This window comes from Scylla paramamosain, unplaced genomic scaffold (assembly GCF_035594125.1).
Source record: "Scylla paramamosain isolate STU-SP2022 unplaced genomic scaffold, ASM3559412v1 Contig2, whole genome shotgun sequence".
NCBI classification, from domain to species: domain Eukaryota; kingdom Metazoa; phylum Arthropoda; class Malacostraca; order Decapoda; family Portunidae; genus Scylla; species Scylla paramamosain.
Window position 1 is genome coordinate 4,211,306 of NW_026973667.1, and position 22,299 is coordinate 4,233,604.

At 41.7% G+C, this 22,299-nt stretch overlaps 1 protein-coding gene across 1 annotated transcript in view; it reads right to left on the reverse strand.

The window, feature by feature from the left end:
- Positions 1-19,764, reverse strand: part of LOC135096027 (zinc finger protein ZFP2-like) — a 28,637-nt gene extending 8,873 nt beyond the window's left edge. Inside the window, exon 1 of the mRNA XM_063997215.1 lies at positions 19,296-19,764. Within this exon, the coding sequence (XP_063853285.1) occupies positions 19,296-19,410 (115 nt within the window). The 5' untranslated portion in view covers positions 19,411-19,764. The remainder of the gene's footprint in view (positions 1-19,295) is intronic.
- Between the last annotated feature and the right edge of the window lie 2,535 nt (positions 19,765-22,299).

Below are 22,299 nucleotides of genomic sequence, written 5' to 3' on the forward strand. Positions count from 1 at the left end.
GGGAATAAAGTAAGAAAGATGGAAGAGGGAGTGTTGGAGAAGAGAGGTAAGAGAGAGGAGGAAGAGGGAAGAGAAGACTAGTGAGATGAAAGAGGAGGGAAAATTAGGGATAGGAGGCCAGAGAGAGAGAGAGAGAGAGAGAGAGATCAACAAGAGGTCATAAGGCGTCGTAAGAAGGACGAGAAAGAGAAAAAAGAGAAGAGAAGAGACTTTAAAAGAAGGAAGAGGAGTGTAAAAGACAAAGAATGAGAACTAGAAGAAGTGAGAAAAGAAATGACAAATAAAGGAGGAAGGGGAGAAGAACAGAGAAGGAGCAGGGAAATACAGACAGACAGACAGACAAACAAATAAAAATAACCAGTTCAAACAAAAGAAGGGAAGTAAGTAAAGGAAGAGAAAAAGCAAATAAGAAATAAGAAGGAAGTAAAAAAGAAGACAAAAAAGAAACAAAAGAAAGGAAGTAAGCAAAGGAAGAGAAGAAGCAAATAAGAAATAAGAAGAAGGAAGTAAAAAAAGAAGACAAAGAAAGAAATAGACACACATAAAAACATAATGAAAATAGATAAATAAATAAATAAACAAATAAATAAATAAATAAATAAACAAAATTAAATAAAATACAGTAAAAATAAAATATAACAAATAAATAGATAAAATAACCAAACCAAACAAGGCCAAACTATCGAATTACCACACTCGTTAACTAACCCAACTTAAGTCACTACCAATCTCACTGAAATGAACATAAATCAACTGAAAAGGGAGGGAGGGAGGGAGGGAGGCAAGGTTACGCTAGGACAGAGAAAGACCGACCCAATTTTAAACAAGGCGAGGTGGGGCGCGGTCAGGGTAGGTCACGACGTGCTTAGCGAGGCTGGGGTGCGTGCGGTCAGAATCGGGTATTGAGGAGTTGGTAAATGAAGACAAGGCACGGAGAGGCGAAGGTGAAGGTGACGCCAGTTGTGTTATAGCAGGCTGCAGCACGCCACGGGGAAAGGTCAGGCCGTCACAGGTCACTGCACAAGAGGTTACAGGTCAAGTAGGGTCAGATGAGTCACGGGGGTGTTATATGTGTGCTATATACGTGTTATCTGGTGTTATGTTGGGTTATGTAAGGTTAGGTGGGGATCAGGTGAGGTTAGGTGGAGTTAGGTGGGGTTAGATAAGGTTGTGTGAGCTCAGGTGAGGTTCCTCGGGGTTAGGTAGGGTTAGCTAAAAGAAGAAGAAGAAGAAGAAGAAGAAGAAGACAAATACAAAAGAAGCAGAAAAAATATAATTCACAGCGCAAGAGGTCAAAAGTTCAAAAAGGTCACATGACTCAAAACACGATATAAGAGAAGAGGTAAGGTCAGGTAAGGTTAATTCTTCTTACACCTACAGACGTCCTTTGTTGACATTCACTGTAAAAAAAAAAAAAAAAAATTGCATTAACAGAGAAAAATGAAAAAAAAAAAGATAAAAATATAAGAGTAATATTATCTTTCCTAAGCTGCCAGACGATTTCAAAGACTGCAGAACAAAAAAATAAATAAATACAAATAATATAAAAATAAATACTGAAAAAACTTGCGAGATTATCAGAAAAAAAAAATGTATTGACACAGAAGAGAGTAAGAGGAAAATGGAAGTTCATTTTGTGACAAAATGCTACAAGATAATTTAAAAGACTGCAAAACAAAACAAAAAATGTCTGAAAAAAGAAAAGCTTTATCTGGTTATGAGAAAAAAAAATATTGACAACGAGGAAAATAAGAAGGAAAAGGAAATTAAATTTGTTTTGTCTAAGCTACAACACAGCTCAAGAGACTTTTATTTTTTTTTATGTAGGAAGGACACTGACCAAGGGCAACAAAAATCTAATAAAAAAAAATGCCCACTGAAATGCCAGTTCCATAAAAGGGTCAAAGCAGTGGTCAAAAATTTGTGGATAAGTGTCTTGAAACGTCCCTCTTGAAGGAATTCAAGTCATAGGAAGGTGGAAATACAGAAGCAGGCAGGGAGTTCAAAAGTTTACCAGAGAAAGGGATGAATGATTGAGAATACTGCTTAACTCTTGCGTTAGAGAGGTGGACTGAATAGGGGTGAGAGAAAGAAGTAAGTCTTGTGCAGCGAGGCCGCGGAAGGAGGGGAGGCATGCAGTTAGCAAGATCAGAAGAGCAGTTAGCATGAAAATAGCGGTAGAGGACAGCTAGATATGCAACGTTGCGGCGGTGAGAGAGAGGCTGAAGACAGTCAATTAGAGGAGAGGAGTTGATGAGATGAAAAGCTTTTGATTCCACCCTGTCTAGAAGAGCAGTATGAGTGGAACTCCCCTAGACATGTGAAACATACTCCATACATGGACGGATAAGGCCCTTGTACAGAGTTAGCAGCTGGGGGGGAGAGAAAAACTGGCGGAGACGTCTCAGAACACCTAACTTCATAGAAGCTGTTTTAGCTAGAGATGAGATGTGAAGTTTCCAGTTCAGATTATAAGTAAAGGACAGACCGAGGATGTTCAGTGTAGAAGAGGGGGACAGTTGAGTGTCATTGAAGAAGAAGGGATAGTTGTCTGGAAGGTTGTGTCGAGTTGATAGATGGAGGAATTGAGTTTTTGAGGCATTGAACAATACCAAGTTTGCTCTGCCCCAATCAGAAATTTTAGAATGATCAGAAGTCAGGCGTTCTGTGGCTTCCCTGCGTGAAATGTTTACCTCCTGAAGGGTTGGACGTCTATGAAAAGACGTGGAAAAGTGCAGGTATCATCAGCGTAGGAGTGGATAGGACAAGAAGTTTGGTTTAGAAGATCATTAATAAATAATAAGAAGAGAATGGGTGACAGGACAGAACCCTGAGGAACACCACTGTTAATAGATTTAGGAGAAGAACAGTGACCGTCTACCACAGCAGCAATAGAACGGTCAGAAAGGAAACTTGAGATGAAGTTACAGAGAGAAGGATAGAAACCGTAGGAGGGTAGTTTAGAAATCAAAGCTTTGTGCCAGACTCTATCAAAAGCTTTTGATATGTCCAAGGCAACAGCAAAAGTTTCACCAAAATCTCTAAAAGAGGATGACCAAGACTCAGTAAGGAAACCCAGAAGATCACCAGTAGAGCGGCGTTGACGGAACCCATACTGGCGATCAGATAGAAGGTTGTGAAGTGATAGATGTTTAAGAATCTTCCTGTTGAGGATAGATTCAAAAACTTTAGATAGGCAGGAAATTAAAACAATAGGACGGTAGTTTGAGGGATTAGAACGGTCACCCTTTTTAGGAACAGGTTGAATGTAGGCAAACTTCCAGCAAGAAGGAAAGGTAGATGTTGACAGACAGAGCTGAAAGAGTTTGACTAGGCAAGGTGCAAGCACGGAGGCACAGTTTCGGAGAACAATAGGAGGGACCCCATCCGGTCTATAAGCCTTCCGAGGGTTTAGGCCAGCGAGGGCATGGAAAACATCATTGCGAAGAATTTTAATACGTGGCATGAAGTAGTCAGAGGGTGGAGGAGAGGGAGGAACAAACCCAGAATCGTCCAAGGTAGTGTTTTTAGCAAAGGTTTGAGCAAAGAGTTCAGCTTTAGAAATAGATGTGATAGCAGTGGTGCCATCTGGTTGAAGTAGAGGAGGGAAAGAAGAAGAAGCAAAGTTATTGGAGATATTTTTGGCTAGATGCCAGAAATCACGAGGGGAGTTAGATCTTGAAAGGTTTTGACATTTTCTGTTAATGAAGGAGTTATTGGCTAGTTGGAGAACAGACTTGGCATGGTTCCGGGCAGAAATATAAAGTGCATGAGATTCTGGTGATGGAAGGCTTAAGTACCTTTTGTGGGCTACCTCTCTATCATGTATAGTACGAGAACAAGCTGTGTTAAACCAAGGTTTAGAAGGTTTAGGACGAGAAAAAGAGTGAGGAATGTACGCCTCCATGCCAGACACTATCACCTCTGTTATGCGCTCAGCACACAAAGACGGGTCTCTGACACGGAAGCAGTAGTCATTCCAAGGAAAATCAGCAAAATACCTCCTCAGGTCCCCCAAACTAGCAGAGGCAAAACGCCAGAGGCACCTTCGCTTAGGTGGATCCTGAGGAGGGATTGGTGTGATAGGACAAGATAAAGATATGAGATTGTGATCAGAGGAGCCCAATGGAGAAGAAAGGGTGACAGCATAAGCAGAAGGATTACAGGTCAGGAAAAGGTCAAGAATGTTGGGCGTATCTCCAAGACGGTCAGGAATACGAGTAGGGTGTTGCACCAATTGCTCTAGGTCATGGAGGATAGCAAAGTTGTAGGCTAGTTCACCAGGATGGTCAGTGAAGGGAGAGGAAAGCCAAAGCTGGTGGTGAACATTGAAATCTTCAAGAATGGAGATCTCTGCAAAAGGGAAGAGGGTCAGAATGTGCTCCACTTTGGAAGTTAAGTAGTCAAAGAATTTCTTATAGTCAGAGGAGTTAGGAGAGAGGTATACAGCACAGATAAATTTAGTATGAGAATGACTCTGTAGTCGTAGCCAGATGGTGGAAAACTCGGAAGATTCAAGAGCGTGGGCACGAGAGCAGGTTAAGTCACTGTGCACATAAACGCAGCATCCAGCTTTGGATCGAAAATGAGGATAGAGAAAGTAGGAGGGAACAGAAAAGGGGCTACTGTCAGTTGCCTCAGACACCTGAGTTTCAGTGAGGAAAAGAAGATGAGGTTTAGAAGAGGAGAGGTGGTGTTCTACAGATTGAAAATTAGATCTTAGACCGCGAATGTTGCAGAAGTTAATGAAGAAAAAGTTGAGGGGGGTGTCAAGACACTTAGGGTCGTCGACAGAAAGGCAGTCCGACCTGGGGACATTTATGGTCCCCTCCCCAGATGGGGACTCCGAGGCTGGTGTAGGAGTCGCCATGATGATTAAAAAATTTTTGAGTGAAGGGTGTGTGTGTTATTAGGTGGTTGTAGTTTCGTGTGGAGGAAGAGAGTTGTCTTTAGAGGGCAGGCTGTGACTGCCCCCTTGTGTTGTGAGACACAAAGGGAAACGTTCAGTGAGGTCACAGCTGGGTTTAATGATAAGTTCACAGCACCCCCTGAACAGTGCATTAGACCTCACTGGGAGTAATTATCGTTTCGGCAGGTGTCTACTGCCTCCTCCTCCTAGGTGTCTACTGCCTCCTCCTCCTAAAAGTGTCTAAAAAAAGCTCTATATTGTTATGAAAGAAGAAATGTAATGACAGAACAGAAAACAAGAAAGTAATGAAGGTAAACGCTACAACTCCGTGCCTGCTTCTGTTTGTCCTCCTTCCTATGACTTGAACTCTTTGAAGATGGAGGTTTCAAGACACCTATCATTTAATTTTTGACGATCGTTTCTGACTCTTTGGGGACTGGCACCTCAGTAGGCCTTTATCTATTTTTTTTCTTTTAATTTTGTTGGCCTTTGCCGGTCCCCCTCTTGCATAAAAAAAAAGTCTTTTCTAAGCTATTCAATAATTCATTACAGCTCGGTACAAAACTGTCTAAGAAAAAGAAAAAACCTCTAGGTAATTATGAGAACAGAAAAAAAGTATACTGAGAGAAAAAAAATAAGAAAAGAAAAGAAAGTCAATATTGTCTTTCCTATGCTACAAAAAAAAAAAATTAAGAAAGTGTAGTACAAAAATAATAATAAAAAAAATCCCTAGATAAGTGAGAAAAAATGCAATAATCTCCCCCCCCCCAAAAAAAAGGAAAAGAAAAAAAAGAAACAAAAGAAAGCTGATCTCGACTTTTCTAACTTACGAAACAATGAAAAGACTAGCACCAAAATTGTCTAAAGAAAACCCATAGGTAATTACGGGAAGAAAAGAGAGAAAAAAAAAAAAACAATCTAGGAGTAAAAACTGCAGTGCATCAAGAAAAAAAAAAAAAAACATAACTTTAATCAGTACAGGTAGAATTGGTCTTCCTAGGGATCATGAACAGAGCAAGCCAGGTAAGAGGGGGACGGGAGGTCAAGGTCAGGTCAAAAAAGCCGTCCCCTCCTCCCACACAGGTACTAATTACAGGTAGCGAGGGGGGCTGAGGTGGGGGATGAGGGGGAATGAGAGGAGGTGAGGGGAGGTGAGGGGAGGTGAGAGGGGGAGGGAGTGAGTTGCAAGTAAACATGTCTGCCTTTGCTGATTGCTGCTCTCTTTGTCCTCTCTCTCTCTCTCTCTCTCTCTCTCTCTCTCTCTCTCTCTCTTACTTATTTTTCCATTCTATTTTTTTCGGTTTTTCTTTTATTCGTCTAGATTATTTTGAGTTCTTTTTTTTTTTTATCTCCTTCATTTTTCTGTTTGTCACATTTTTTTCCGTACTGCTATTTATGTATATTTTCTTTATCATTACAACACCAAACATTCCTTGTCTCCCGCTGAAGTTATAGCGTCAAAAGTATTCCTAGTGACACCGCCTGAACCTTCACATTAGCACACTTAACTATTAGACGTAAAGGAGAGAGCAGCGGTATAGTCAGGCAGGCATTACTTCACCAAACACTCCCCGTCCGTCGCTCAATTCCTGGGGAGACGATAAACTAACACCTTGGAGCCAGACCCCGGCAAATCTGCACACTTCACTGTACGTGGAGGAAAACACACGGCAAAGTTGGACCCAATCATTACAACATCCAACACTCCCCGCCTCTCACAAGTTCAGGAGTGAGGATAAACTGTGACCTTGCAAGCCAGAACCGTCACATTTCTCCCAGTGACGCCTGAACGACTGAGGCAATGGGGCGCGCGCTGAATGCCAAGACACCCATCCCCCCTTCCCTTCCCCATCCCCAGCCCCTGCCGCCCACCTCCCCCCCTCCCGCCACCTGCCCGCCCCTCTGCTCCCCGCTGCCTCCGCGGTCCTCAGGTGTGACGCGGCTAGGAACGACCTGCGGCTCTATGACCACGTGACGGTAACTGGTTATGTCGCTGGTGTGTGTGTGTGTGTGTGTGTGTGTGTGTGTGTGTGTGTGTGTGTGTGTGTTGGGGAAGAGGGAGACTGAGGGTGAGGTTGGAGGAAAGTAGTACTAGGGGTAGTGTATAGACCACCGACCAGTACAGAGGAAATGAACACCTCACTGTGGCAGGAATTAAATAGAGCAGGCAGGTACAGTCAGGTATGTGTGGAAGGAGATTTTAATTTTAGGAATATCGACTGGAGTCTGATTGTGGGTAACAAGGAAGCAAAGGAATTTCTTAAGGTAATTCAGGATAATTTTCTTAAAACAGGTAGTCGTAGAACCCACAAGGGGGAATAATATTCTAGATTTAATTCTTACTAAGAGGGAGGAAGCAGTCACGCAGGTAGAGGTTGGAGGACAGCTAGGTAACAGTGACCATAGGGAAATCAGGTACAATTTAGAATGTGAAGAAACTGTTAGAAACAAAAACACTAGTAAAATACCTGACTTTAGGAGAGCAGATTTTGAAGAATTAAAAAGGTACCTCCAAGGAGTGGACTGGCAAAGGATGCAGGGGGAGGTCAGGTCAGGGACGGAGTTCAGAGAGATAAGGCAGGATGAGAGAGGTGAGGTGAGGCGTGAGGGTGAAGGACAAGAGGAGGGAAGATGTGTCCGGAAGGGAGGAGGAAACAGGAAGGGGGGAGACAGGTGTGAGTATGTTGGAATGTCAGGTCATGCTGAAATGAGAGAGGTGAGGTCGAGGCGAGTAGATGAGGGAGTGGAGAGGATGGTAGGGGACGAGATGAGGGGACTAGGTGAAGTAAATGTGGATGAATTGTATAAATATTTCGTAGATAAAGTTCATACAGGTCAGTTAGCAAATATCCCGTATAGAGCAATAAGATCACACACAAAAAAAGACTCTAAATGGATGACTGCTAGGTTAAAGCATTATATAGGGCGTAAGAGAAGTATATATAAGAGATTAAGGGCAGGTGAAGAAGTTTTAAGGACACAATATAATGAATTAGTTAGAACAGTCAGGAAGTTAACGAGGAAAGCTAAGGACAATTATGAATTAAAGGCGAAGACGGACCCCAAGGGATTTTATCAGGTATACAGGACGAAGAATAAGGATACTGTAGGTCCATTAGAGACAGCAGATGGGGAGCTGGTTAGTTCTGGGGAGGAGATAAGTAAACTTCTGAATGATTATTTTTTAACTGTCTTCACCCAGGAAAACATGCAGGATATGCCAGATAGTGAACAGGTGTTTAGAGCAGATGAGAATGAGAAGCTGACAGATATTTCCATAACTAGGGAGATAGTGGAACAGGAGATAGATAGGCAAAAAAAGTTCAAGACACCAGGACCTGATGAAATATATCTCAAAGTACTTAAGGAATGTCAAGAGATTATTAGTGAGCCGTTAGTTTCTGTCTTTAGGAAATCACTGGAGTCGGGTGAGGTACCAGTAATGTGGAGGCAGGCTAATGTAGTACCCATCTTTAAGAAAGGAGATAAAACTTTAGCGTCTAATTATAGACCTGTCAGCTTAACTTCAGTTGTAGGTAAAATGTTAGAGTCAATAATAGCGAGGAACATTAGGGAACATTTAGACAAACATAACTTGATAAATCAGTCACAGCATGGCTTCACGAAGGGGAAGTCTTGCCTGACAAACTTGTTAAGTTTTTACAGTAAGGTGTACGAGGCAGTAGATAATGGTGATAGTTATGATATCTTATATCTGGACTTTAGTAAAGCATTTGACGAGGTACCCCATCAAAGGCTCCTGAGAAAGGTTAGGGCACACGGGATAGATGGGAAGGTGTTAGGCTGGATAGGGTCATGGCTTGGTAACAGGCGACAGAGAGTGGTAATAAACGGCTCGAAATCCGAGTGGGGTCATGTAATTAGTGGGGTGCCACAGGGATCAGTATTAGGGCCATTGTTATTTCTAATGTATATCAATGACTTGGATAGTGGAATTAGTAGTGATGTTAGTAAATTTGCGGATGACACAAAGATAGGTAGATTAATTAGGTCAGAATCGGATGCCATCGCCTTGCAGGCAGACTTAGATAGAATGAATGAATGGACGGATAGATGGCAAATGCAATTTAATATCAATAAATGCAAAGTGCTTAGCGTAGGTAGAGGAAACCCACACAATAGGTACACATTAGACAACAAAACTCTGGTATGTACAGGGTACGAGAAAGATTTAGGAGTTATAGTTAGCTCTGAACTCCGTCTAGGGAAACAATGCATAGAAGCCATCACTCCTATCTTTCCTTTATTTACTCCTTTTCCCCTTCTCATATTTACTGTTCCTCTTCCTTCCTTTTCACTCATCCTCCTTTCTTCCTACATTCGTTCCTGGTTCCCTCCCTTTAATCACTCTTATCCTTTCTCCATTTACTCCTTCCTCCATTCTCATACTGATTCCACCATTCCCTTTTTCATTCCTTCTTTTCTCTTCCTTCATTAGTCTCATCCGATCTCTTTTTTCATTGCTTCTTTCTCTTCCTCTTTCACTCATTCCTGCTTTCTTTCACGCCTCTTCTTCCCCACTATCCTTTATTCCTCTTCTCTTCAGTTTATTTTACTCCCCCTTATGCCCGATGCCTCTTTATCACTTTGTCACCATAGGGACTCCCATGTTCTTGTTTCCCATTAGTCCCTTAACTCGTATTCCTCGTCCTCCTTCCCCTCCTCCTCCTCCTTTTTCTCCTTTTCCTTCTGTTTTTAGTGCCCTCCTTTTTGACTTCTGTTTGTTTATTTTCCTATTCTTTCCTCCTCTACAAATCTCTCTCTCTCTCTCTCTCTCTCTCTCTCTCTCTCTCTCTCTCTCTCTCTCTCTCTCTCTCTCTCTCTCTCTCTCTCTCTCTCTCTCTCCGTCGATTTTCCAGGAAGCAGACAGAAGCGAGGACTGCTAACATGCCGCAAACCATTAAACGTTGATGGGAACATGAATGCTGATCTGACCCATGGATTTCTGAGCCCTGTGCAACTCAATTCTCAGAGACCTGGTACACACTGCTCCCTCGACACCACCTGGAACAAAAGGAAGCATCATATTTGAGCGCATCACCCCGCGTCAGGCTCCGTGTGGCTCTGACAGGGTGCAAAAATAGCAAGAGGTCTAAGCTATGTGTTAATATTTCTGGACTCGGTTGATTTATCCTTGTAAAAATTGCAGCCACTAATCGAGCCGACCGAGGGACTGTGAAGGGAGAGGCTGTCACTTCGGGTTTCGTTATTTCGGCCCCTCTTTTATTATTCCTTCAATTTGTGGAATGCAAAGTGGTTTACGTCTCTCTTCACCTTATTGAAAGATTAGCTGATCGTGAGAAAAGCGTATCGTTCTTATACTGTATATTCGAATGGCAAACTAACCTTTCTCTCTCTCTCTCTCTCTCTCTCTCTCTCTCTCTCTCTCTCTCTCTCTCTCTGCTCGCAGGTAATATAACGCTGCCGCTGCTTTATGGTCCTCGCGGCCTAAGTTTACCGGCCGCGAGGATAACTTACGGCCGACTAAGGCGCGTCCCTCGGAGGCTGCGGGGCTGTAAGGGCTGGAGAGGCGCGTGAGGGGGAGAGATGGTGTCACGAAGGGAGAGTGGATGATATGTGTGTATAGGAAGGGAGGAGATGTATGAGAAGATGTGATGTAATGGGAGAAAGGAGGAGAATGTGAAGGGAAGACTGTCGATACGGGAATGAGTTGATGAAAAGCGTCTAGAGAAAGGGATAAATGAAGGGAAGAGGCGATAAAAGCGTGTAATGGTAAAGAAAATGAGAAGGGGAAGGTTAGAGAACGTAGGAAGGATTGAAGGAAAGTGAAAGCTTGCAAAGAAAACTGGAAAAATGAGGGAAATGTGTTAAGAAGGAGGTAATAGTAAGGGAAGAAAAAAAAAGAAAATTATGTAACGAAAAAGGAGCGATGGTAATAATAATAATAATAATAAAAAAAAAGAAAACATAAGGAAAGATTTGACTTTACTTAGCACTGCAGGTAAGGCGTGTGGCGGTGACTGGACAGAAAGCTTCACTGATACTTGCAGAAACTCCCAATTTCTTATCAGTATACACAATCTTGGTTTCCGCTATCAGTATCAAGCGTTATGAAGCGTATACAGTGAACATATAAAACAAAAACACACACACCTGTCAACACACTTTATGAAAAAAAAAAAAAATCCTCCACATTTTGAAAGACCAAAGAGAGAGAAAGACAAAGGCAGAACACCGGGAACATAAATGGGAGAATAAAAAAAAAAAAAAAAAAAAACAGAGACAACGAACACAACAGTTTTAGAGCAGAAAACACAAAAACCTAAACTGATACATCTTTTATGGGAACTTTGCAGCAGCCGCAGCCTTCCCCGGCAGCTGCACCATCCCAGGCAGGCAGGTCGGTGCGGCCACGGGAACTATGCCATAAAATCTTAAAAGAACATAAGGCAAGATGCAAGAAGCCAGTACAGCAGCACATGGCAGCCACTTTATAAAAATATATTTATCCTTATCAGTCTATATTCTCTATCCATAGATTTATCTAATATTCTTTTAAAGTTTCCCATTGATTCTGCTCTAACGACCTGACCATTGAGTTTATTCCATTCACTTGTCACTTTACTGGTACTGCATTTGAAAACCAATCCCTTCTCGTATTTAAAAACCAATTCTCTCTTACCTGAAGTTCAAGCAAATGACATCATAAGTGCCTCCATTATCTACTGCTTCAGGAGTCTTCTAAAATCTCCTGCGTGTCCCCTCCCACAGTAAAGCCATACTTTGATTCTTCAGTTAAGCATTGTTTATCTAAACGATCCCTTATTTTCCCTACATTGAAAGCCCCGAGAAACTGACCTACAATTGAAGTCACATTGACCGAACGATGCTTTGACATTAACATTTTATCTACGTTCCCAAAAACAGGTATTCCATTACGCTGTCTTAAGACTAAGGCACCTCTAAATCTTCCGATTTTCTAGAGCTGGTATACTCCAGTATTTTTCTTTCCAATATAAGATAAAATATTGAGAATTGAAAATACGTTAACACCAGATATAGTTTCAGTTATTGTAATTTTTCAATACTGATATAATGACAGGGTGTGTGTGTGTGTGTGTGTGTGTGTGTGTGTGTGTGTGTGTGTGTGTGTGTGTGTGTGCGTGTGCGTGTAAGAGAGGCAGGCTGCATGCATTGTATTAACGTGTGCATTGCGGGCTTGGGGAGTGACTAATATTGGCAAGAGGTGATCAATGGTGGTGTGGAGGCCTGTGGGGGCGCGGCCACCTGAGGAGAGCCGCCAGGTTATGTGCTTAAAGGTGCCTGGCGGGGCGGGGCGGGGCGGGGCGGGGCGGGACAGGATGACGCTGAGTGACCGCAGCGAGGTATGAAGTGGGAGTTTATAGTTTGGTGACAGAGAAAGGGGTTATTAGCAGATGAAATACCAGGTGCAAGAACGTAAAAGTAGCCTTGTTGATGACAGGAAATACAAAGGATAAAGGAGGTTACAATGAGACAGGAAGAGATGGCTGGCTGTGATAGAACAGTGCTGGTGTGTGGAGGGTGGAGGTCAGCCAGGCCAGTCAGATCAAAGGGTACAGTGGCATTGCGGTGCTGGTCGGAAAATGGAACGGCTGGGACAGGAGACGGAATTTCAGATGAGAGGGGACACGTCGAATGGGACAGGAGATAAGGAGGAAGAAGCAAGAGGGAATGGAGGTGAGGCCAGATGAGAGACAGTGAGACGACCAATGTACCAAGCACTCCAGTCATCAACTCCAAGGCAGAGTCATCAACTTAAGACGATTGATTTCCACACTAGAATTTTGATTTACTGATCCTCAATCTCTGATCCAGTACTCAGTCATGGATATTAGAATAACGAGGCAAGAAAGTTCACATGTTTAATGCCAGGTAAACGAATGACAATCTACGCAGGAAAACTTGAAGAAAAGGTCTTTTTCATTTCATTATTTCATTTAGAGGCACATGCATGACCAACATGACTGCAACATTTAAATCCATGGTGCTGAACGCTTTGTTAAATCCTAAGTCTTCTAATAGGATGAAAATCTGTCAGTTGTCAGGTTTTATAAGTGTTTTTTCTCTGATTCTCCTCTTTTTATTTACCTCCTTCCAGCTCGTCAGACTCTTCCTTCTAAAGATTCGGACAACTTTTTGTTTGATTTCAGTGATTTTCGTGATGGATTTCAATCATTATTGTCTCCCAGTTGTTATTGTTTTTTTATCATTCACATTCTCCAGGCCGATGGAAAGCTGGTACCAATCATTTCATTGATTGATAAAAATACAGATCTCGTGCAAAGAAAAAAAAAGCCAGTATCATTTTGTTTCGCGCATAGATAAATACACACAAAGAAACTCAGAACAGCGGACAAAATGTTTACAACTGTTCGTGTCCACTGCTGGAGCTGAATGGCAAAAAAGGTCACATAAATAGTTGCAAGGGAAGATCAGCCTAGGAAATACCATTCGTCTCTCTCTCTCTCTCTCTCTCTCTCTCTCTCTCTACACTACCACAGCCACAGGGATTCTTAACCACAACACAGTCTCATCTATCCTTCATCACTACTGTTACGTCCCTTTGGCATCACCTCAAGAGAAATAAACAAAAAATTTTTTTTTCGCCTACATTCCAGTCACCTACTATTTATATTTTAACTGCCCTATCTTTTTTATTTCTTTGGAAGACTTTGTTCTCCTCAAAAGAAACACAGTCACTGAACATCAAATAAATAATTCTTCCTGAAGGTATATTCCCCCCCCTCCACACACTATAAGAAGTAACACAACAGGTCCTACACAAATAAAGTAAATGTACGGCGATAAATCGTGTGAGAGAAACAAATAAATGATGATGATGAGAGGAGAAGTCCAAACACAAACTTATTATGGCTAGTAAGATGGTGGTAGCCTCTGGGCCTCCAAGACTAATTGTGTGTGTGTGTGTGTGTGTGTGTGTGTGTGTGTGTGTGTGTGTGTGTGTGTGTGTGTGTGTGTGTGTGTACACTGGAAACACACTGATATTTTTTCTTGGAAGTGATCTGTCCTCTCCCAATCCCCCCCTTTCTCTCTCTCTCTCTCTCTCTCTCTCTCTCTCTCTCTCTCTCTCTCTCTCTCTCTCTCTCTCTCTCTCTCTCTCTCTCTCTCTCTCTCTCTCTCTCTCTCTCTCTCTCTCTCAGACTAACCTAAATTAAGATTATTGGAAAACTTGGTAAACAAGCTGAAAGGCAGTAAACAGCCACTCTCTTGCATTTTCTTGAGCTCGGTGTTTCGTTCATCCCGTCCCCGCGCCACGAAGACAGACAGAAGCGAAAGACAACTAGACCACTGGAGAAAAAGATAATGTGGTATAATGCAAGACACCAAAAGACAACATGAATACAGCATGTGGGACAGGCGCTGCGACACCCCCTTTAGGGCATTAATATACATACAAAAGAGAGAAAACTTTGCATGTACCATTGACTATGCAACGATACGACAGCGCACTGAGAAAACACCCGCAGGAAAGCAAAGGCAAGACAGCACGCAAGGACGAAAATACAGCAGGGTATATAAAGTAAAATAGAGGAATTATCGTAACATCAGTACGTGTAACTATAAGAATATACGAAAACGCACTAAGTAACCTGGCCATCACCAAACACAACCGCTATACGACAGAAAAAGATGTGCAATAGGAATCAGAGTACTATGGAAATAAAGGCAGATGAATAAATTGATGACCAATGAAACTTCCCTCTGGTGTCAGTCTTAAAATTGACGATGTAAACTCCTCCAGTGGTTTCTGCACAAGAGAGAGACCATATTTGCATGTTTGTATTTTTGTTGTTTGTATATTCCCTTTCAGGTTAAACGCTCAAGGTCATTTCATGCAACACCAAAAAAAAAAAAAAAAAAAAAAAAAAAAACGCAGTGTTAGTTAGAAATCTGACTGAATTATTCCTACTTAATTTCAATGTCAACTTTCCGCGGCTCTCCTTGTTACAGTAGCCATAGCGTTCTTGCTCAGCTTCCCTCCTTGATCATTAGTGAAGGAAGCACACTTGTTGCCCTCCATGTTCCTCAACTGACTTTTTTTTTTTTTTCTGTGGAAACAAACTTCGACAAGGATATTTGCGATGTACAAGCGGCCTTTTTGGTGTAGCTTCAATGTAGGTATCGGTGCAATTTCCTTTTTCATCTTTTGCTTCTTTCTTATTCCCCACCATTCACATTTCCCTGTTTGTGTGTGTGTGTGTGTGTGTGTGTGTGTGTGTGTGTGTGTGTGTGTGTGTGTGTGTGTGTGTGTGCCGTGGCTGCGGTGAATTTGTTTATAATTTTTCTCTTCCTATAATTTTCGCCATTCTTTTATTTCCCATTCCTCCCTTCATTTCTTTTTTCATCTCTTCCTGGCTTCTTGGATCACGTATGTATGTGTGTGTGTGTGTGTGTGTGTGTGTGTGTGTGTGTGTGTGTGTGTGTGTCGAACTTTAAACTTATACGGAAGATACAGACGGTAGGCGCTATCAGATAAATAAAAAAAAAAAAAAAGAAGAAACCAATAAATAGAAAACAACACGCCAAAATCCAGATACAGCTTTGGATATCCAGTCAAAGCAAACCACAATAATTCTCTTCTCACTGTCCTTCTGCTGCCGGCCCCTCCTACACCTAGCGCCACCTTCTTATGTCCCTCACTTAACATTAGCATCATCGTCCTTCCTCCGCAGGCTCGTAACACATAACAGAGCGAGGGCATTAATCAAGCCAATCCCTCTCAGTGTGACAACTCGATAATTACCTCACCATAAACCCCATTAAGTCTCTGCAGCTGCTGATAATTAGCTTTCGATAATTAGTTTCACACCCAACCAATTCATTAAAGAAAATGGGGTGATGGGGATCGGGAAAGAGGTAGGCGGGAAGCGGGAGAGAGAGAGAGAGAGAGAGAGAGAGAGAGAGAGAGAGAGAGAGAGAGAGAGAGAGAGAGAGAGAGAGAGAGAGAGAGAGAGAGAGAGAGAGGAACAGGGGGGGCCAGAGAGGGAAAGAGAAAACGTAGGGCGGGGAGGAAAGCTATATTTGCTCGCATCATCAATGTTATTAAGCAATCTCTTTTTAGCCTGTAATTAACAGTCACTCGAGGGGCGGTTCCAGTATTTCCAGCATGATTACCCCCCTTCCTCCTCCTCTCCGTTTCCCCTTCTCCTCCTCCTCCTCCTCCTCCTCATTTAACTACTGGTGATGGAAAGGGTAAAGAGTGGGGGAAGAGTGTGGAAAGTTTAACGTATTAAGAGGGTGAGGAGAAATTTATGTGGCCTTGAGGAAAGAGTGAAGGTAAATCAAGGAGTACTGAGATCATGGTAATGGATTCTAAGAGGATAAACTGAAGGCTCGGTAAATAACAGGATAAAAATAAGAGTGATGATGCATAGAGGCTGTCGTGCAGGATTAGAAAAGACAAAAGTGAAAATTGACTTCAGGACGAGAGAGAGAGAGAGAGAGAGAGAGAGAGAGAGAGAGAGAGAGAGAGAGAGAGAGAGAGAGAGAGAGAGAGAGAGAGAGAGAAAGCAGACGTAACGATACACAGATAGACAGAAGCACAGACACCAGGGGGATAAAGAGATAGAGACTGACAAAAAAAAACAAAAAAACAAAGAGAATAAATATAGATACACTTGCACACAGAAACCCCAGGGTGGAAAAAGCCAGAGAGAGACAGAGAGAAAAAAAAAATGGTATGAAGCCAAAAAAGCAAAGAAAGAAAAAAAAAACTTGGTGTTTCTTGGAATTTCAATCTAGACATTTCTTTCCCCCATCACTTTCTTCCATTTCTCCCACTTTCTTTTCCCGGCCACATGATGACTTGCCTCGCGCTCCCCCTTCAAGGAAAACTATTGACCTTTAACCTTGGATGTCGTGGAGTCAGATAGGAGAGACGAGAGAAAACAAGCCTCGGTAGAATATTTACAGGAAACCACATACGTACGTACATACACTTTTCCTTTACTTACTTTATCGTCTTGTGTCATAAAAGGTTTAATATGTTTTCCAGAGAGAGAGAGAGAGAGAGAGAGAGAGAGAGAGAGAGAGAGAGAGAGTCCCTTGGTCGTCTGGTGTACTGTCTTAATTGCGTCATTGCTCAGTTGCCAACGCGTAAAATTGGGTAGATAAGCAACTTTAAGTCTGGCTTTTGTGGCTGATATTCAACTCTTTCATTTTAACAAGATTGCGTCATTCACGGGATAATAACGCCTTTACTGCCTTTTGTAAGCCCGTCTTCCACACACACACACACACACACACACACACACACACACACACACACACACACACACACACACACACAAAGTGTAGATGACGGACACGTGTCAAAAAGAAACAAAGAAAGAAGAAAATATGAAATAAAAAAAAGGAAAAAAACTTGGGATAAATAATCAGGAAGGAGGGAAAAACAACATTAGGGAGAGAATAATCTTTGCATTCTCTCACTTTCCCATTTCATTTTCCTCTTCTTCCTGCTCCTCCTTTCAGATTTAATACAGCGCCATTTCTCTTTCGCTGGGACATCTTTCCTGCATAATTTTATCATAACTTTCTTCTATACAGACGCATTATAAATAAGTGTGTATGTGTGTGTGTGTGTGTGTGTTCTTAAGGCTATCTAACATCCCCTAGTATTATCATCATCTATCAATCTATCTGTTTATTTATCTGCCTTTTTGTCTATTTGTCTTTCTATCCACCTATCTATCAGTCTGTCTATTCAGTATCCATCTCTGTATCTATCTATCTATCTATCTATCTATTCATTTACCTGTTGCCAGAAATTTACAGAAATGGGGCCCTCGACTGGAATCCAATGTTTTAACACGGAGGGGAGCTGGCGGCAGGATGTAAAATAGATGGGTTTGCAAAGCTGGTGTGGTGTTTATGTGATGTGCTTGGCGTTGATGAATCTGTATGAAAGAAAAATAATGCAACGAGGAGGCTACATTATACTGTCACCGTTATTTTATGTTCATCTATTTTAAAACTACTGTGTGTTGTTTTCCTATTTTTAAGTTAGCAAGTTCTCTTAGTAAGTGCGTGGACTCTTACGTCATCACTCCTAACTTAACGCTTAAAAAGAAAAAAAAAAAAAAACACTGACTTGAATGCCACATGATGAACAGCTACAGGTCTGTGTGTAAGAATTGTTGTTGAGAAATTATAGTGAGTGTCATAAAAAAAATAAATAAATAGAAATAAAACACGTGGTTTACTTCTACAAACCTTCAGGGATCCATACTCGGTGATAAATTATGAATGACAAGGAAAGAATATAATACTGTTTTATTCTCCTCGCTCGAATCCCCTTCCCTTCCTTTCCTTCATTCCTTCTCCCGTCACTGAAGGCAAGATGCGCGAACTTTCGCCCAGCAACTTGAGGACGGAGGTGGAAACTTCAAGTGTCCCCCAAGGCGAGGCAGGCAAAGAGTGATTTATTTACCGACAAGTTACGATCAAGTTTATGTGGTTCGTCTCAGTTCGAAACCAATCAGGAGGAAATAAGGAAGGTGGATAAGTTTACGATTTAATTCATGAGGAGGAGGAGGAGCAGGAGCAGGAGCAGGAGGAGGAGTAGTAAAAGTAGCAGTAGATGGATGAGGAGGTGGAAAATAAACACAAAGGAACACAAAGGAAAGAAGAAAGGAAAGAACATACAACAACGGACCTGTTGCCCCAATGACGTTTTTGATAATAAACAACACCGTCTTATCTAAACTGAATGAAGCAGAACAGTAAAAGCCACAGATTCCCCCAACTCAGTATTCCCTCCAGCAGGGGCTGCTGGTCACGTATACTTAAAAATACATTTTCTTTTATAAAGGAACGAATACAGCCCCACAATCTAAAAGAAGAACTTAATTTCATCACAAATCATAATTTTAAAAGGACAAAATATAACTGCTACAATACTACATGTTAATTGTGGATTAGAGATGAATTATGCACGCAGTAGCTCTACAGAGCCGTCACACTGTCAACAACGCTGCAGGCGACAAGGTCATAACATATTTAGCTGTTACGTATTCGTCAACACCTTCAGCAGCGCGGCAGTGGCCAGCACTGTCAAGACTGAGGGAAATTGAGACATGAAGTTAGAGACCGACATTTTGTGAGAAAATGGTTGACCACCATCTTGTTTCTAAAGCGAGGTGTCCTAATACTGGGAGTGGCGGGAGCTTCCTCCTCAAATCTAACAGAAGGATTCGCCGCCTTCATTCCCATTAGGTCATTAGCGTAACCTCTTGTAACTCAGCCAAACCTCACCCATCCTTACCTAACCCATCGCCTCGACCCTCCCTTGGCTGCCTATCCTTACGTAACCTCCATGTACAGTACATCGTTGGCTTACCTTGAGCGAGGTTTCCTGGCGTGGCGCGGGAGGAAGTTAGGGAGCCGCCGGTCCTTAATTGTGGGAATCTTGCCCTGCACACATCTAAGTAGAGCACTGCGACACTTAACACCATGTCTGACGAGTTGGTGTGAACACTAACGCTATTCCTTCTTTGATCTTTTCCCGTAAATCACGTCGCGCCGCCATAACCGTCCGCCGTGACCACTAACTGGTACATTCAGCAGAGGACAATAGGTGTTAGAAGGCGTCTGTCACGTGTGAGCGTCTCAGCTTCAAACAACAAAAGGCGTATCACAAACAATTAAATAAGATTCTAACACATATATACATCACCTGATTCCCTTATAAACAGAGGATACCCTGCATCACTGTCCTTATAGCCCGCGTTCGACCCTCGCTCCGAAACCCACAATGAACCAGTTTCAAGAAGCCTGAACCATGAAGCTCTGATCAAATTAGGGAGCTTTAAGGGAAGATTAGATGGGTTTATGGATGGGTATGATAGGTGGAAATAGGTAGGTATATTTCATACAGGGACTGCCACGTGTAAGCCTGGTCGCTTCTTGCAGCTTCCCTTATTTATGTTCTTAAGGTAGCGAGAGACTTCAGCTTCCATGACTCCGCTCTGCCGACGTACCGTCATCTGATAGCCTGACTCAATGCTGACGTCGAGAACGGGTAGAATCAGTGGGTAACTCAGTTATTCATTATATTCCCAACCTATCTCCAAACACCTTTTTTATTTATTTATTTTTTTTTTTTTTTAATCTTTAGTATCTTCTATAGAGAAACAAATGATTGGGGATATACTATTCAAATTCTGTTCATATCAGTATTACAACAGCAGGCATTTTAAAATTTTAACAATTACGATTACTATTAGCTCCCATAGGTAAGACATGTCATGAACTATGATCATCGTGAAGGAGAGAGAGAGAGAGAGAGAGAGAGAGAGAGAGAGAGAGAGAGAGAGAGAGAGAGAGAGAGAGAGAGAGAGAGAGAGAGAGAGAGAGAGAGAGAGAGAGAGAGAATATATATTTTGTGGTTTACTACCAATATGTATGCTTGAGTCTACCATTCCAAAAACGCACCTTATATATTTTCTTTCGTTTCCCTGGAAAAAGAAAACTTATCCTGATGCAGGATAAACTATTGTAGTATTCAGAACTGTCTCGGTGTACAAGAAAATATACAACAGCAGCAACACACTCGTAGCCTTGGTGTTCAGCTCGATAACTTCACCTACAGACTTACAATAAACAATCTAACAAATAGATGCACCGTTCATCACTGCAGTCATCGCGAGGATTGTACAGAGACGTTCATAATGGTGCGAGGTGGTGGTTACATTTCTACACACACACACACACACAAAGGGAAGGAACAAGAGACAAGGATGATGGAGGAAGAGGGGCAATGATAATGAAGGAAGGAAGGAAGGGAGAAATCGAGTTAGGACGTAGATCACAAACGCGGTGAGTCACAGATTGCCTGCCCCTCCTCACCTGTTTTATCATAATTGCATCAAGAGCTCACCTGCGCCACTGATGAGACGTAACAGAGAGGGGAAGACGAAAGCAACCTCGTACCTGTGATGAAAATAAACGAAATTTTAGATGCAAACTATACACTTCTCGAGAAAATAAAAATAAGACTTAACTTTCTATACGTCTGAGTGGCTGGTTCTCTCTCTCTCTTTCTCTCTCTCATAATTTCTTCCTGACTCATATTCATTACCACATACCTTACCCATCTCCACTTATTTCAAAAACCATTTTTTTTTCTCCAATTCATTGTTTTGTTTTTTTTTTTTTTTTCCAGCAGGGAACGGCTGTGAGAGATGACTAGGGCTTGGAATGGACAAAGAAAAATTAGAGTGAAGGGGAACTTAATAAAATGGATATCATATTATTGTCTTTCTGGCTGTCCCTGAGCAAAAGAAATCCCACAGAAAATTACACTGGCATAAATAAAAAAAATACAAAAAAAGATGAAGCTAAGGTAGAAAAGACAAGACAAACATAAAAGTAATGACAGGAGATTACAAGAAAAAAAAATCAGTTAATAGAAAAGGCATGACACATTCAAAACTAAACTAAAAAAAAAAAAAAGAAAAAAAAAAGAAAAAAAAGGAGACATAAATGGAAAAGAAAAAAAAAGTGAAAAAAGGAGGAAATATTGAAAAGTAAATTAGAAAAAAAAATTTGAGTAAAAGATAAGAGGACATGGTTTAATTAACATGAATGGAAGGACGAGTCAATAACTGAACATTGCGTCAAATATACGATGACACTTTACTGTACGTGGCGCAGAGAGAGAGAGAGAGAGAGAGAACCAGCCACTCAGGTAGACAGGCAGACAGGCAGACAGAAACAAATAGACGAAAACAGAGACAAAAATAGGGACAATAAACATTAATTAACAAATGATCAGAGAATTTATACAGTCAAAAATGAGATGAAGAGAAGAACTTATAGAAAAGGAAGAGGAGAAAAAAGGTGAGGAAGGAGTAAAAAAAAAAAAGAAATAGGAGAAGAAGACGAAAATGCATAAATTCAGAGGGAGGGAGAGCAGGAGTGTGTAAAGACGAGAGGGAAGTAAAGAGCATGTTGAGAGTGGAGGCTTAGGAGAATCGAGGAAGTAATGAGCTTGATGTGAATGAAAGGAGGAGAAGTGAAGTGAGGATATAAGAGAAAGGAAGAGTGAAGAGAGGAACAAATGAAAAGACAAAAAAAAAAATAGATAGATGGAGAGAGAGAGAGAGAGAGAGAGAGAGAGAGAGAGAGAGAGAGAGAGAGAGAGAGAGAGAGAGAGAGAGAGAGAGAGAGAGAGAGAGAGAGAGAGAGAGAAGTTTGGAATGGTTGTGAGGAAAGAACAAATTAAGATAAAGCAGAGAAAAGTAAGTAGAAATTGTGGAAAGGAAGGAGGATAAAAAGGAAAAGGGAAGGAAAGAAAAGGAAAGGAAGGGATGGAAAGTTAGAATGATAGGCACTTAAACTTC